Below are 17,285 nucleotides of genomic sequence, written 5' to 3' on the forward strand. Positions count from 1 at the left end.
TTTTAGCTTGTCATCTCTGTTTTCATTCAACAGATCTTCCAAAAGGCATTTACCTTTATATGTTGAATTACCACATTACAGGGTAAAAATATTAATTCTTTCTTTTTAAAAGAGATCAGACTCTTTCAATATAATCTTTTAATACAAAGTAAGGTGTCAACAACATGTCATTAATTTTTAAATTACTTTAAATTTTCTTAGCAGTTTTTAAATGCTGAGCTTTGACTGGACATGGTATTCTGGTACTTGCTTGACTGATGTGGTAATAAACCACCTATTTAAAATTATTGAAGTTAAAAATGCAATTTTACTAGCATTAATTCACCCTGAGCTGCTTATTGTGTTACTTTCATTTCACTTCATAAGTCATATAAACAAATATGTCGTATCCTCAGCAGCCTCAGTGTAGATTCCCTGTTAAGGATATATTAAAACTATTTCAAAATTCCTTGCAGTTATTCTGGATAAAAATGTTACTTTTTGAAAAGAGCTGAAAACTGATTTTATGAAGATGGCATACTGACAGCTTACTAAAAAGTTCAGCCTTGAATCATCTATAATAATAGCTTTTTCTTGGTTTACAAGATGGATAGATTATAGAACGAGGCAAGCTATGAATTCCTTACAATAGTAATAAGAATTCTTATCTGCTGTTCTGAAAGGAGAATTGCCAAGAGTTTTTTAACATAACAAACAACCAATAATGTTTCTGACAGAAGGAAGAGTTACAGAGATAACATAAATATCTGAATTCTCACCAGTAAATCCAAACCCCTACCTGAAGGAAGATATCACAAAAGACATACAAGCTCACAGGTAACAGAACAAGACATGAAAATCAGGTGCAGAATGTCACAGCATCTCCTGTCATCTTGCTTGTCAAAGCAAGACCATGGCAGAGGAGCTTCTTTTAAGCCATCATGAACCATCTGGAGAGACCTTCTCAGAGTCTACTCACAAATTTTGAAGTCCATCAATACTGGCATGGGTTATCCTTTGCAAGCAACAGATGTGTCTTCAAAATGTATGCCTTAGCTTTAGCAAGTGGATATTTTTTTTTCCCGAGTGCCATTTTTTCCCTGTTTCCTACTTTGTAAAACATTATTTCATCCTAATATTTTTCCTTTATTGTTTTTTTTCCATTTCTGTGCTATAAATTCTGTAATTTCTATTGAGAGGAATTCTTCTGTTATCAAATTGGTATCAGTCTATAAAACTGCTATAAAAATGAAATATAAAATAAATTATTTGCGCACTGCCTAAATCTAGTAGAAAGCAAGCTACTCCACAACACTGCATTTTAATAAATATAATGAGAATTCATCATTTTAATGTTAAATTGAAATAAATTACTACATGAAATCCTGGCTGTTTAGAATAACAATGACTACAAAAATAACAAAGGAGATATTACAGTTTTTTACATTTTGCATGATAATGGGCTTAAAACAATACAGGGGCAAAGGACAATTTTGCTACAAAAAATTAAACCCTTCTATGATTGTGTGTAGGCCATTCTCACAGAAGTCAAGGACGTAATCTTGACCCAAGAATGTCAACAGGAAGTCAGAGGATTAATTAACTAGGAAAACAAAAGCAAATTCTTATAAGAAGAAAATTTCAGAGACAGAAGTGTTAACGATACCACTTAGGACATTTAGATAATTAACATCTTTTCTAGAAATTACACAACGTTCTTGTTACAAAAATTAGAATCTTAATCACCATTTTGTAACATTTACCTAAAGTTTATTTTAAGAGAAGCTTTGTTTTTAACAATCATCTTAAATCCTAGTAAACTGAAGAATTAATTAGCAAGCACGGAGGATCAGCAAACTAATGCTTTAGTCTGTTAAACCATCTGCTCAGGAGCACCCTGTTCAAATCTTGGCATTAGGAGAGGATGGATGAATACTTTTGTCTCTTGCACTTAGTCACAACTTGCCATTCTTTGCTTATGCACGTTTTTTCCCCTTCAGCTCATGGTAAATAAAGTTATAAAGAGGTCAGTAATTGATCAGATTTCTGTTACCATGAAGTTTTGCATAACAGATTGCTAACAAATTTGGCTGAAAAACCTTACTGTAGCCACCCATTCCTCTTATTTCATATCACATTCCTATATTCAATAGGTATGTAGGAAGGGACAGATTCAGAATTATTTTTTGTTTCCTTTGCCTAATACAAAGCAGGCCTATATCCAGTTAAACCAGGCAAAATAGTGTAAAGTAAGTGAAGTCTTCAAGGCAATCTGTCCTTCATTTCTGAAGATTATTAATGAATGCTCCATTAATATTTTAATATTTCATTCTTTTTCATTATTAACAAGAACATACTTATCAGATCTGTGGAGGTCCTTGTTATTGCAACCCCAATCTGTCTTCATTTTCTAAACTTTTGTGCTAATTCTTTGATTTTGTGTCACTGCTTTGTTTCCAGAAACTGCAGGTACATTCTGACACATAATGGATCAAGGGTGGTGTTTGGGAATGAGGGTAGCCAACAGTCTAGTCTAATGGAATACTTTTTTGTTGACACTAAAACTATTTCCTTGTACTTCAGGCACTCTTTTACAGATTGAAAAGATGGAGGGCTGTCAGCTGCAAACAAAATGATTGATATGGTAGGGAAGCCATCCAGCAAATCACATTGTGAAGTCTGCATGGTAGCAAGGGGCAGAGAAAGGTGCTCCAACGAGCACACTAAAAGAGGAAGGTGCTCTGCACCACGCTAATCAATTTGCCAAAGACAGAGCAATGTTCCAAATAAAGGCAAAGATCTGGACTAAATCTGGCAATACATGGCTTCCTCTAGATCAACAGCCAGCTTTCTCCTCAACTGTTTCTTCCTGACTCTTTGGGCAGACATGCTGCTGTGATCCTCTCAGGGCCACATGGGGGAAATGGTCCTAGTCACAAAACCTCTGAAGAGGAGACATTTGTTTAAAATCCTATTCCTCTGTCCATTAAGCTTTATGCTCCTTGATTTTGCTCATGCATTACAGACTTGATCCTCCTAAATAGCTTCAACTGGCATTTTCTCATTGACTTCAATTAAGTGAGACCAGTACACAGATAAGGTTCTGTGTGAGAAATCACTGTATGGTAGTAATTGCAGAATTTTATTCAAAGACATATTTTATCTGTGTTGATGAAATTAAAATAGGATAGGAAAGAGGGAAGAAAAAGCTCAGGCGGAAGGGCTGGCATTTTAATTTTTCCAAGTTGCTTCTGTAGTAGATTGACCTCCCTCAGATAAATCTGTGCACCATGGAAACTATTTTCTCACTGAGAAAAAATTTCCAAGTTCGGCTGAATGCCTATACATCAAGTTAAGCGTATAGCTAAACTGTGCAACTGTGTAATCTTACTGCCCTCTTCCCATCCTTCTCTCCTGTTGTTTGTTATCCTTACTGTCATATCTGGTTTCAAAGGAGGTTAAGGTCACTGGGGCAGGGCATGTGCCTTTCACACTGTTTGTAGACCTCCAGCACGTGGGAGTATGGGAAAGAAGGGGAAGGGAAACACTTTTTAAAAACTTCAGAGGATAAATAATAAAGCAATAATAACATGCTGCAAAAACAAATGCAATCAACTGATATTTACACAGCATTATATCCAGTCTCTACTGTGTTCAGCATAATTACAGTATTGCTCAGCCATATATAGGTGAACAGAATGATTTTTTTTATTGCTATCTTGCTTTACTGTGTATCCACAGATAGCCTACAACCTGCAGGTGTAAATTAATAATACTAGTATGAGTATACTATTAACAATCATAGTAGGATTATATGTCTACATGAGTTCATAAGGGCTTAACTTTTGTAAGCACTGATGAACTGTGACCATCTGAGCAAAGGAGAACTTTCTGTATCCAGAAAATTTTGTGTAGGAGCCAGACAGCAACAAAAGCCAGCCCAGCCATTGGCTAATATTGGAGCAGAAGCAGTTTCATGAAATTGGTGACTTGTGCAGCAAAACAGCGTGCAGATGCAAAATACAGAGTCCAGGTTGAGGGCTTTTTTCTCAACTGTTTTTATGTTAAAAATAAATAAATTGCTCTCTAATTTTTTAACCTAAACATGTCACAGGTATCTGGGGACATGGAGTGGAATATTGCCCTCTGAGGCAGCTGCAGAAACAGAAATAACAAAAATAAATAAATAATAATAAAAAAAAAGCCAAGAAACTACAGACGAAGAAGCAAGAGATTAAACCAATAAAGTTACTCAGAAGTGAATGCAGAAACAGAAAGAGAAAAGATATGAACAGTAACATTTAATTGACCACAAGTTCTGTTTCCTTCTAGTATCCAGCGGATTCCAACATCCACTGCCTACATTTTTCATACATGTCTTATCTGAATTCTACCGCTTTACTATGAATTCTTTCTTGTTTTGAGAAATCCAGTTGTCATGAGATGACTACTACAATGGAGATGGCAGTGGTTAAAGTCCTGAAGTGTCTGTGTGCATGCAGCAGTACAGAGAATCCAGAGTCAGAGCTCAACATAAGCCGTACAGGTTCACCCCTTGTAGTAGCTGAACTTAAATTCACTAAATAGGGGCATTTCAGGTTTTTAAGAGCTACACACATAAGTGAAAAATAAGCCACAACTTTTGCAGGCAACACCTTAACTTCACTATAAAGAAATGTATGACATATATTTTAAGCATCATTTTACATAGAGCAAATTTCATTGCTCTCCTGTCAGTTTCCACTGACATTTGTATGTGCTTTTCAAACCATAACAAGGCAGACGGTAAAAGGGAGTTTAACGCCAGAGATTGTCATCTAACCCATTGTCCGTTTTTTATTCTTCTTCTTCTTTTTTTAAATGAAACTTCTACACTTCAAGTTGTTTCATTTGTCTTGATTTGGAGTTGGTTTTTTTTGTTTTTGTTTTGTTTTTTCTTTATGCATTCTCACATGGAAGCAAGCTTGTTAGCTGACATGAGAAACAAGGAACGAAATTAACGATGTTACCCGTAGAGGCAGAGAGAACCGATTCTGCAGGCAGAATCTTCTCTCCTATTTAACTATTTGTTTTCAGGGTGTAAATATCTGTAATCTTAGATCCTATCACTCTGCTAGTGATAATAGTTAACATGAACATGTTAAGTGAAACAAGAGATACACCCTTTTTTGCCTTGGAATGGACAGGTTTATATTGAGATTATCTGCAGGTTGTCCCTTCGGTTTCGGTTAAAAAAATGATTACAAGTGATCATATAAAAGTTTATCAAGCTTCCTGATAGTGCCAGATAGATGACAATGAATGGGTTTTATTTGTTTGGTGTCATTATTGTAATTGGAACATGTAACATCAGAGGCTCTCATTTTTTCCTGAAATTACATGCAGCCCTATTCTCCTTCTCATGTGAACTGCAATACTTTCTTCATTAGCATATGCTGTTAATATGTTCATTAAATTCATGTCACATTGTAATTAATCTGAAAATTATGTCATTTCCGCAGAACCTACAACCTCATTATGTTCACAGTATGTACATCACAGCCATTTTATTTCTGAAAGAGGTATACCTCTGTTTGGTTATTAATCAAGGGGTCATTTCTGCCCAATTTACTGTGATTAACTCTTTACAAGAAATCATTTTGAAGCCTCAAAGTACAATACTAAGGAATAAAGTTATTATATGTTCTATAGAGAGAAAAAATCATTGCATAGCAGCACTTATATAGTAAATTTAATAATCCATATAAAAAGTATCAGTTTAGATTCAGCACACTGAGGTCAATACAGAAGGCTGAGTAGAATAAAAAACTTAGGAGTAGCTAGAAACTATGAATTTCAGAACAGAGTGCTGATATTTGATTTATAAGGAATAAGACAGTGAATCTGATTTCAAAGCCATACTGAATAAAATTTTTTTAAACCTATGAATATTCATCTATATCATACAGATAGAACAAAATTTTACTAATCAGGTGTTGCTGAAAAATACATGTTTAAGCTCCAGATTAACATGACGGATTTCAACTTACTGTTTCATTTTCAGCAATTAGTAATAAAATAAAAGTAAAGATAACTATCTCTCCATGTAGGTCAAAGTTATCTAATATGGTTTTTTTCTTAGCATGGTGCAAGCGGTTTTTCTTTTAAAAAGTATATAAATGTGCTTTTAGGTTTGATTTTTCCAAGGTGATTTACACCAAGTATCTATTAAAAATGTAAGCAAATTTACTGTCATCATAAGGGAAGTATTTCATAGCTGGCTTTTGAAGATTTGGAGGCATCAATTAGGGTGACCAACCATACACACATACTTTATTAATAAGAAATTTTGCAGCTGTGAGTGGCAAGGATTAACATAGAGCAGGAATAACCTGAGTGATATCGAATACCAGGACTTTCTGCGGGCCTGGATTTCACACTCAGCATTTGGCACCTGAACAGTTGATTGGCAGTCTATCAGCTACTGCCCGTGCAGATTTCATGCTGCCTTAGGTTCTGAGCCCTTTGGAGGAATTGCAGCAAACAGAAGGCACGCTCCAAGAACTACACCTTCTGTTTTTCAGGAGCAGCATAGTAGCAACAATCAAAGGAGACATTAGTGAACAAACACATTTTAATAATTGATACTATGGTTCTCTGTGAATATTGATGGTTAATAAGATGCCCACTTTACTAAAGTGTTTCTGAGAAAGAGGAAGACCGAATGGTAAATTCTGGGAAAGGAAGTAATGCTTGGCAAGGTCCTTTTAATCTTATTTTTCAAAAAGATGCATTAATCAAATACAGTATACATTTTATTTTTCTTCAGAGTTAGGGGGACAGAGAGCTTGGGTTGTAGCCTGCTAGCAAGAACAGTGCAGCAAACAAACTTCATAGCTCTAAGAGGAAAGTCAGCATATTTATGAATGGGATTATTGGTGTGGTTGCTTGCTGCAGCAGGGAAAGGATTCAGATTGCCCCGGAGGCAAATTTCCAGTCCTGTGCCAACTCATATGATTATTTAGATTCTCAAAAAATCTCTCTAAAGCCCTGTAGTGATACAGAGAGTAAGAAGTCTGATGCTTCAAAGAGTTGTAGAAGATCGGATATGAGAGGAAGAAAAACTTAGAAATTAAAGGTGAAGCTCATGCTAGAGAAACATTTTTAGTTTGTTTTTTAATGTAATTTTGATGAACATGCAATTTTACCAAAAAAAAAAAAAAAAAAAAAATCTGCACTGATAAAACAGAGCAAATAGTTGCATTTCAAGCAATCCAAAATATCTATTTTTCCTCTGCAGTAACAGGTTCTGACACAGGTCAGTGTGAACTGTGTGTATAAATAGAAAATTAATTTGTGCGCATTACTGCAACCATAAACGATAGGAGACATCTTTATATGCACTAAACTCCTGTAAGTACCCAGATACAGCCGCTTAGCCGTGGAACAAAGCGTCGAGGGCACCGTAGCTATGAGCCTCAGGCGCTGCTTAGGGTTGCAGGAGCAGGCTCGGCGGCGGCTGCGGCAGGGCGCAGCAGGCCGGGCATCCCCGGCCTGCGCAGCCCAGAGGCAGCTCCGCCGAGCCGGGTGAGCGCCGCGCTCAGCACCCCGCAGCGCGGCCGCTCCGCTGACAGCAGCTCCGCTCCGACAGCGCTTGTGGCAACGGCAAGAGTCAGAGGCTCGGGAGCGCCGGTGTGCGCTTTCTGTAGGTGTTTTATTTACCCGTGGGGATAAGGCGAAGCCTGCAGACAATTTAGCAACACTGAGGCTGGCGCATCCACTAAACACTTCAACGAGGGATGAATTACGGCTTCCTGCGGCGTTACTGGTAGTTCTGTTCCTGGAGGAGTTTGCAGAGCCAAGTGGACCACTCCGGGTACCAGGGCAAGCTCGGGGCGGGGGGCTGTGTAACTGCAGAGTGCGAGAACAAAGGCAACTAACCCCGGGACACGCACACGGGGCTAGCGAGGGGCTGCGATGCCGAAAGGAAAGACCCAGGCGCGGCGCGGCGCAGCGCCGGCAAACGCCGCTGCCTGCATCCATGCATCCTCCCGCTCCCACCCGCGGCCCGGCGGCGGGACAGGACACGCCGCTCCGCTCGGCTCCCGCCCCTGCCTGCCTGCCAGCCAGCCGGGCGGGCGGGCTGCCTCGCCTCCCCCGTCCTCCCTCCTCCCTCCTCCTCCATCCCTGCCGCCCGCCCCCCCACCCTCACCTCAGCCGCCCCCCTCTGTCTGGCTCCCCCCGCGCTGTCTGGCGGCCCCCCCGTCCCCGCCGCGCTTCTCGCGAGAGCCGGGGATGCCGCCGCCGCCGCCGCCACCGCCGCGGAGGGGGAGACACTCGGGGGGAGCCGGTGACGTCGGGAGTTTTCCTGAAAGTCAATAACGAGCCCGGCGGAGGCGGCGGGAGGAGCCGAGAGCGGGGCCCGGGCGGCTCCGGGGTGAGTGCGCCGGGGGGGGAGCCGCCGCCGCCGCCGCCCTCCTGACCCCGCGCATCGATGTTGCGGCCGCGCTGCCCGCCCGGGCGCCTCCCTGCGTAGCGGGGCGCGCAGCTCCATGTAGCCGCCGCCGCCAGCGCCCTGGGGCCGGAGCCGCCTCCTCCCGCCCCCGCGGAGACACCGGCCGCCAGGGACCGCCGAGCCCGGCGGGGGGACAGGGGAGGAGGCAGCGGCGCCCTCCCTCCCCTTCTCCCCCCGAAGCCGCCGCCGCCGCCCTCGGGCTCCGCAGCAGCGCCCGTGGCGCCGCCGCCTCTGCAGGTACGGGGCGGGAGGGGCCGGGCGGCGGCGGGGGCGCTCGGGCGGCGGCGGGGGCGCTCGGGGAGGGGATGCGGGGCGGCGGGGAGAGCGGGGCGGCGGGGGGAGCGGGGCGGGGGCGCCCGTGGCCTAGCGCCGGCGGCGGGGCGGGAGCGAGGCGGAGAGGCGGGGGTCGCCCCGCCGGGGTGCGGGGCCGGGGTGGGGAAGGGCGGGGCAGGGGCGTTTCGGTGGGGAGAGTTATGTAACGGGGGAGGGGGGGCGGCAGGGGCAGGGCAGGGCACGGCGTGGCGTGCTCTCCGGGGGCGCTGGATGCGCGGGGCCGGAGGTACCCACGCGGCGGCGGCCCCTCCCCGCGTCCGTGCGGTGGGCGCCGGTGCCGGGACTAGCGCGGGGTTTTATCCGCTGGGAACTTCTGTGCGTGTGCGCGAGCATGCCCGTGTGTGTGCGTGTGTGTGCCCGCGCAGCCCCTGCGCTAAGAATAGCTCCGCGCCCCGCGGGCCGCCGGTGGCAGCGCCTCGCACAAGGGATGATGATGATGCTGCTGCTGCCGCCGTCGCCGGCTCCGGCTGCAAGTAAACAAACCGCCCCCCCCGCCCGCCCCGGCCATCATGGAGGCCGCGGCCCACATGCAAAAGTTGATGCGCAGCCGGCTGCCCCGGGTGACCGGCGGCTGCCCCGGGCCGGGCCTGCGGCGGGGTCCGGGTCCGCCCGGGCGGGGTCCCGGCAGGTGCTGCTGCGGGGCGGGGCGGGGCAGGCCGGGCGTGCCCGTGCGGGAACCGCCGGCCCCGGCACGGTGCGAGCGGCGGAGGGCTCTGCCTGGCAGGGGGTCAGCGCGGCGCCGCTCGGCAGCCAGATCGCAGCGCTATATATTGTACTTTAAATGCAAATGATCGTGATGTAACGAGCACTACCGGGCTTATAGGCTGCAGGGTTGCTCTGTATGGGCACCGCTTCTTAGTTTACTTCTGGATGGGAATCCAAGAGGCGTGAAATAGCCAGGACTGTTTCACGTTCTCCCATGATACGTTGATTAAACGTTTAAAAAAACCCGAAATCTTATTTTCCTGTGGGTGGAAAGGATAAACAATTTAATCTCTCTTGATCTTTATTCTAGTTTTGCTTTTTTCTTTAATGTAGTTATTAGTTGACTGGCTCCTTGTATATATCTACATCATCTCATAATTTTTATGAAAACGCGTCCCAGTTTCTGTTTAAGGGTTTTATTACAAAAAATTATGATATGTCTGATGTACCTGCACTGCCAACTTTTTTCAGTACTGAAGAAATACAGAGCAGTCTCTTCTGCTAATGTTTGTTTAGATCTTGCTAAAACTTTGCTAAACATGGTTCCCTGCATTTTGCACATAGAGGGCTTTACTTCTCAAGACAAGAAGCATGCAGATAAGTAGACCTTAACTTATGACAAGTAACATTTTAAGCATGATCTCCTGTTTCTGCCAGCTGATCTATAGGCAAGATGTGCTTGTTTACAGTAATTTGGAAAGAGAATACATGAGGTATAGAAGGAAGCTTATTTTGACTTTTAAAGTAAGTGTACTACTTAAGTTTGTAGGAGTGTTTGGTTTTGGTGTTTTGATTTTTTTTTCATTTTGGTAGGAGCCTATAAGTGAACCCCAATATCATTAATTGGATTGGATTACTAATTTTAGTCCATGTGGCATGTGGATATATTTTCGTTGGATGCAACCAGTAAGTCAAGTTCAAATAAGGGCCAAAGAAAAACTTCAGAGATAAGATGTCTCTGTTTCCTAGAAGGCTATGTGTATTTAAATAACTCATTTTTTTAGTCTGATGTGAGTGCATGGTGTGTGTGTAAACACAGATAATATTAACAAGACTGTCTTGTTTTAGACAGTTTATTCTGTGCTGCATTGATCTAACTAGGTTTGAATGGATTCAGTAATCTCCTTAGTATCATAAATAGGTTCACAGGTAGTATTTCAGTATTCTACTCCCCATTTGTTCTGCATTTTGGGGGCAGATTATGTGTTTTTGAGCAAAATGCTGCTATTCCAGGGGAAGTAGGTGAGAATTCAGACTGGTACTAGTTTTAACTTTGCCCCAGTTGAAATAGATACAGTTTTAAGGATGGGGTAGCATTTATATATACTAGAAATTGTTGACTTTTTGACATTGGAAAAAATGCTTTGTGAAAGGGAAAACACTATGATGTGTTTTTTTAAGTTTGACTCAAAACCACTTACTAGAGCTCTGCAGTTGTTTGTAATCCAAGCTTCTGTTTGCAAGACACTGACCAGAAACTGTATCTTGACTTCCTACTGCATTTTGCAACAGCATGTATCTGAAGTTTCTATTATAACCAAAAGATCCTTCAGACCACTTGGAATTTGCCTAACACCGAGTGATTGTGTGTTCTTTCACGTTCTGGGTGCACATTATCCCAGTTTAAAGAGATCTACTGAATAATAATTTCTATGCCCAAGAAGTATTATTTGCTAAATAACTTCCAAATACTCAATTGTTTTGGAAATTATGAACCATTACTGAAGTGGTTTGTGTTAAAATATATTTGAAGTTTCTGTGCTGTTCTGAGTATGAAGATGATACAGTTTCTTGTAACTGTGTGCTTACAGTTTCATTTTGTGCTGTTAATGCAACAGGTGATGTGGACTTGGCAACATGGTAGCCTAGGTTTCCTTCAGTTTTCAAACAGAGACCCAATATTCTTTGGAAGCTTTCATGGCTTGGGCAGGCTACTTATTTTAGTCCTCACTGAAGAGTGAAAGAGTGTGCACATACACTGACTGAAAACTTCATGTGTCATACTTTCATTTTGATATGGGTAATGCATAAATGAATTGATTTCCTGAAAGTAACACAATTGTGTGAAATTGTGTGAAAGTAACACACCATGCTATAACTGCATGTTTTGTAGGGGGTTTGGTCGTGTATATTACTAAACTTTGCTTATTTCCAACTAATAAAATAAATATTCTGTTAAAAATGTGCAATACTCCCCTTGTGAACTACAGTAGCAATTAAAAAAGAGGGAATAGTTGAATGTGTGCATCTACGAGCTTTGCTTAAATTAAAATGTTGCTTTTATTTTCAGTATTTGTATAAATTTTACAGCCCACTTCTTTTTGAAGTACTGTTTTTTATAAGAAAAGATTGCCAACTTAAGTGCCCTTTTATATTATTCTAGAATATTAGATCAATTTGTGCTATCTAAGATTGTCATTCTGTTGGGATAGGCCCAACAAGAATACCATGGAAGAGGCAGGGGGTGCTTTCTAGCACAACATGTAGTTCAGGAAGTTTTGCATTGCTTGTGAGGAAAGGTGTGGTTTTAGTGAGAAACTTGCTTGCCGACCAATGTGTTTTCTTTCTGGTGTACTTCCCCAGGATCACAGGGTCTTCTTGGTAAATAAATGTGTTGCACAAGTTAATCATCTTGGCAACAAGTTGTTGTGGTATAGAAAAGATTGCTTTCTACAGATAAGTTACACAATAGCTGGAAAAGCTGATTCAAGCTGTTTAAAAATTAATGTTAAAGACTGAGAAACAACAAAAAACCCCAAAACAAACACCAAAAGCCCCCCCAAATCCCAACCCACCCCAAATCCTCCCAGCAAATACTGAAACACTGAATATGAAAGTTAACTTTTTTGGTGTTTTTTTCTTAGCATAAAAATTAATCTGTAAACTTTTGGTTTATACATTTATCTTGGGTAATTGTATGAACAACATTCTAAACTCCATATAAGAGTTTATAAGTGAAACTTATTTAGGCAAATCACTAGTATGTACTAATAGAAAAACTGCAAAAAGAAAAAAATCCAAGGGTATATAATAGGTGATTATTTGGTGTTTTATCCTTGTTCCATGACTCTAGATCAATAAGTTTGGGCATTTATGATGCATGCTAAGGATTTAAAACAGATTGTTTTTTCCTTTATTATTTGAAGTTGTTGTTCAGGTGTAGTAGGAAGATGTAGCAAAGTTAATACTGCCAAAAAATCCCCCAGGATTTAATAACATTAAATGTTACAGTCAAGGAGAGTAAACATATTTGGCTTTTGTATGTGAAGGTGCTTACTTCTGCTCAATTTAAGCATTTATTTGATTTTTGATACTGTTTGTGTCGACACTTATGCTTAGGATAAATAATATGTGTTGAAGCCATCTTGACCAATCTTCTTGTTCCACATATTTCTATGTGAGTGTCTGAGTCATACTGATAAAAAATAGCATTAAGAACACATTGTTGCCCTGTGATTTTTTTTTCCTTTGTAATATCCTGGCTAAATAACAGTAGTGATTTTAAAATTCTCTTAAGAATGCAACTGGGTCCTCAATATTTCGTGTGCATGTCTGAATGATTTGACAGCATGGTTTGCCAAACTTCCCTGCATTGTCCACGTGACAAAGTTGTTTGAATGTCTCCTATAGCAGGAGCAGAGATGGAGACCCTGCTTCAGCTTTAGATCAATGAAGATCTCACCACTGCCTTTTTATAGGTGTGGAATGTCAGTGCCCAGCAGTCAACAGCTTCTTGTACAGCTGGTTTGACACCACAGCATTAATGCAGTGGTTCTTGGTTGAGTCTCAGCAATCCTGCAAAAAATTTATACCAACACACATTTATTTTTTCTCCTAAGTATTCATTGTGTTTCTTGAGGTATGTAATTGTTGCCACTTGCCTCATGAGCTTTTACTGAAATTATTATATCCTTCTCTAAATGTGTTGATACACTTTGAGACAGAGAATTAAGGTTGTACATGTGAGTTTCATGTAATCTGACCTTTCATATAACATTTGCCAAAGACCTTCACCTAGTGAGCTCTGCACCTGTGTGTAGGTTAGGGTTGTAGAGAACTCCTTCTGTCCTTAGAAAATCCAGGTCTCAGGTTGATGAAAATAATGCATTTTGAGTGTGAACAAGATCTGAAGGCTTTAGGTTAGAAGTTGATTATGTTCTAGTCATGTTGCAGTGTCAAGATTTGACAGTCGGTTCAGCAGTGTTTGGTTGCTTTGTAGAAAGGAATCACAAAGTTCATTCCTATTACAAGACAATTCAGAATTTGATTTGTTCAATGTAGACATAATAAATAAAACCTACTATGTAGAAGTTTAAAAGAATGCTTTTTGATATGCATGCCACTGAACTTTTATCATAGTTTATATTAATCATTTGAGAACCCTTTTTTTTTCTCAGTACTTTCTTGTTACTCATGAGTAGTTCACGTATTTCTGGTTTTTATTCAGTGGTGTTCTTGGTCTTTTATGCACAATACAGACTTGTACTGCATGAAAGTTACCATCACAGAAATAATTAAATACATGAGTTTAAGGAAACTTTGATTTGTATCTCTTCAAGGTATTTTTTAAAATCCCTGCTAGAATGACTAGGAATTTCCAGATTCTTTGAAATTTTGAAAACTAGGTTAGTTTGTTTTCTGAGTCTGTTAGACATAGAAAATTAATTTTAATTTGTTTTAAAAATATGGAAGTTATGTTTATTTTTTCTTCATTGTTTGAGTATTTTCTAAAATATATTTTTAGATAGCAAAGGAACTTTGTCTCTAAAAGGCAAGGATTAGTATTCCTACATTAATCCATGGCAAATTAAACTTATTACATGTGTTTTGAAGGGTCAAGTGAAGTAACATGTCATAGTTGTGATACTCAGCCTAGCTAATCCTTGATTTAACATTCTCTGAGTCTCAAAACTCTCCTAAGATCACTGCCTCAGTAGCTTTTTATAATGCATAATTTTAGCCCTCCCTTAATCTTTTCTACTTGAAATATATTCTTTGGTTATATTTCAGACATGCAGTCTGTTAAGTTTTATCTCTGCTTCTGTCTGCTTTTCAGTTATTGTTTTATGTGATTTGAGGGGGACAAAAAGGATTAAAAGCATTTTTGTCAATAAACACAAGGCAAAACAATGGGTTGTTAATGTTTCACATGGGATTCTAAAGAAACAATTTCGTTACATTTAGAAACTTCCTTTATACCTTGGTAAACAAAGGCAAGGGTGGCTTTGTTCACCTTGCTTTAATTATACCTTTGTCCCTTAAAATAACTTGCTTTGTCATTGTAATGGGAAATAAAATACAGAATGATGGTTTCTTTCCTGATAAACTTAATCAGTTGCAGAATCTAAATAAAACATCTAACTTGTATGTTAATATTTCAGTGTGCCTGCATTCTCCTGACTAGGCTTATCTGAGCATATATTAGTTATCTGAAGCTTTTTGACATACTGAAAGTGAAAATAGAACACTGCAAATATTAAGCATACACGTAAGCATGCATTAGAATGAGCTATTTATGTTTTCCAAAGTATGTTGGTTTTCCTTATCACAAGGTGTAGGCAGTGCCAGTTTCCTATCGTGTCCCTCATTATTCCAAATCTAAACTTACAAAGGGAAGTTGTTACAAGTAAATTTCTAATACCAATTTTCTTAAAGTTCATTGAGGTTTTTAGGATGAAATATAGTTTAAAAAGTATTTGTGATGCCTGTCATGGAGATATCTTTGGATATATTTTTATATTAGTTTTAAAAACTGTAAATATATCTACTTACAAAGTATTTAAGTTATCTTTCAGAATTTTAATCATATGTACATGAAGTTTACTATTTAATAAAATTATTATCGATTTTATTTAAATAATATTTTTTTGTTAATTTCTTTGTCTTGTCAGATCAGTTCCTATTTTGTGTTGGTTTGATATTGTGTGGTTTTTTTTTGTATTTATTTTTTCAATTTTTTATTGACATAATAAGTTGGACAAATACTATGTGCCTAGAGGTTCCTTTTTCCTCAGTCTAAGTTGTGATAGTATTTAAATGAGTCAGTATAACCAGAATTTCAGAATAGGTAGTTTATAAAAGCTTGTGTAAATACTTCATACTTTTTAGATAAAGCACTCACCTGAATGTGATTCTTCCATTAACAGTATAGTCTAATTTGATTTAGCAAGTTTTGTAGCAATCTCTGTTCTGTCATAGTCTTTTGTGTAATTTTTGATGATGTACATTATATCCTCTAATTGTTTGGCCAGCTTTGCTAGGGGAGGAGGATATGCATGTGTTTTTCATATAAATAAAGCCTGGATTTCAGCTTCCATTCCTAAAGATAACTCTGGTTTTAGTTTAGAGCCTTGACATTTTGATTTCCTTGCTCGGGGAGTGCAACCTGCTTTGGAAAGAGTTACAGCCTGCTTGGTTGTTTGGGAGGAATCAAAGTCAAATTTGAGAACTCCTAATTTCTTGGATCTGCTACAAAGAAGAAAAAAGCCCCCAAAGCAAGGAAACAAATGTGTGTGATGGAGGCCACTGAGAACTGCTTTTTTGGTGATGTGTGTATTGTGTGCATGCACAAAATAATTCAATTGCTTTTCTGAAAATAAGGAGCTAGAGATTATGAGATTTGGCTCTGCTTACATGGGGGACCAAAGAATCTCAGTGAGTCAGATAAAGGGAATCAGAAAGGTTCACTTACTGTTCTTTTCTCCCCAGACATTTTACTAAACTTGAATAAGGTAAAATGGTAGTAGTCATATATTAGGAGAGTAAGGTTGGATGATTCACTGAGTTGATAATGGTAGAAGAAGTTATAGGGATCATTTCTGGAAGCGCTGAACTTGATTCTCCTGGTATTCTCTCTGGTAACTTGAGTTGGTAAATGTGAGAGTTTCTGTTTTTTTCTCAGCTCCAAAATTGTTGAAAGTAGAAGCCTGTGTTTATGAAAGTTCTTACAACAGAGAACTGAATCATACAATTTGTGCTGAATTTATGGGTGCTGTCTTCTTTACTCAGCTGTCTCTTGTCATGGGGAGAATGGGAAGATGCCCAGATTTCAAAGGAGTCTTGTCTGTTCTTATGAATCTCAATGACAATTCACTTGCACATAGCGGTTGTTAAGTGTAGACCTGAAACACAGTTTTCAGTTCTTCTGCTTGGAAGGGATTTCTTTCCTTCTCAGTATTCACCAGGTCTCTGTAGGTAGCTGCCTGCTGTGATGGGCATGAGATCCTCCTTTAATTTAAAAAGAGGTGCTGGGGAAAAGCCAGCTTTCTACTGAATGGTCCATTGCTCATTTTAATTGTTGATCTTATAGTTCCCATATGGTAGCATCATGAAGTAAGATGGTTCTTCTCTGTGTTGCTGATATTCTTAAAGTTCAAGATGAAAGTTGAGAAGGTGTTGGCTAGTTTTTACCATGGCTCAGGGGAACGATGAGCCTTGGCACAGGGATCTAGAAGTCTGTTGGTTGTAGTAGTCTCTGGTTAATCTTTGGTCAGAAAATTACCTTTGAAATCTTTACAGCTAGGAGCTTAAAAGTATAATAGTAGATAATTGTTTTATCTCACGCTACAAGCGTGGCTTAATAACTTCCTGTAGAAAAAAGGAAAAGTTGTGCATTTTTAATGAGATAAAACCCCCCAGCAGGTATTTGCATAGAGTCATAGAATCATTTAGGCTGGAAAAGCTCTTTCCAACTGCTAACCTAATACTGCCAAGTCTACCACTAAACTGTGTCCCTAAATTCTTCACATCACTGATTGTAATGGAGCAAATTTTT

The 17,285-nt window shown here is 40.1% G+C and overlaps 2 protein-coding genes across 3 annotated transcripts in view; one reads left to right on the plus strand and one right to left on the minus strand.

Moving 5' to 3' along the window:
• Window positions 1-8,707, minus strand: part of LOC137470024 (neurofilament heavy polypeptide-like) — a 48,079-nt gene extending 39,372 nt beyond the window's left edge. The window contains exons 1-2 of the mRNA XM_068183005.1: window positions 8,171-8,707; window positions 7,273-7,869 (exon numbers count right to left, since the gene is read on the minus strand). Coding sequence (XP_068039106.1) covers window positions 7,273-7,869; window positions 8,171-8,512 — 939 coding nt within the window. The 5' untranslated portion in view covers window positions 8,513-8,707. The remainder of the gene's footprint in view (window positions 1-7,272; window positions 7,870-8,170) is intronic.
• AKT3 (AKT serine/threonine kinase 3) overlaps window positions 8,257-17,285 on the plus strand; it is a 147,897-nt gene continuing 138,868 nt past the window's right edge. Inside the window, exon 1 of one of the 2 annotated variants that reach the window (XM_068185416.1) lies at window positions 8,257-8,395. The gene's annotated coding sequence lies outside the window, so the exon portion shown is untranslated. The other variant, XM_068185415.1, reaches the window with a different exon arrangement.

Source organism: Anomalospiza imberbis, chromosome 3 (genome assembly GCF_031753505.1).
Source record: "Anomalospiza imberbis isolate Cuckoo-Finch-1a 21T00152 chromosome 3, ASM3175350v1, whole genome shotgun sequence".
NCBI classification, from domain to species: domain Eukaryota; kingdom Metazoa; phylum Chordata; class Aves; order Passeriformes; family Viduidae; genus Anomalospiza; species Anomalospiza imberbis.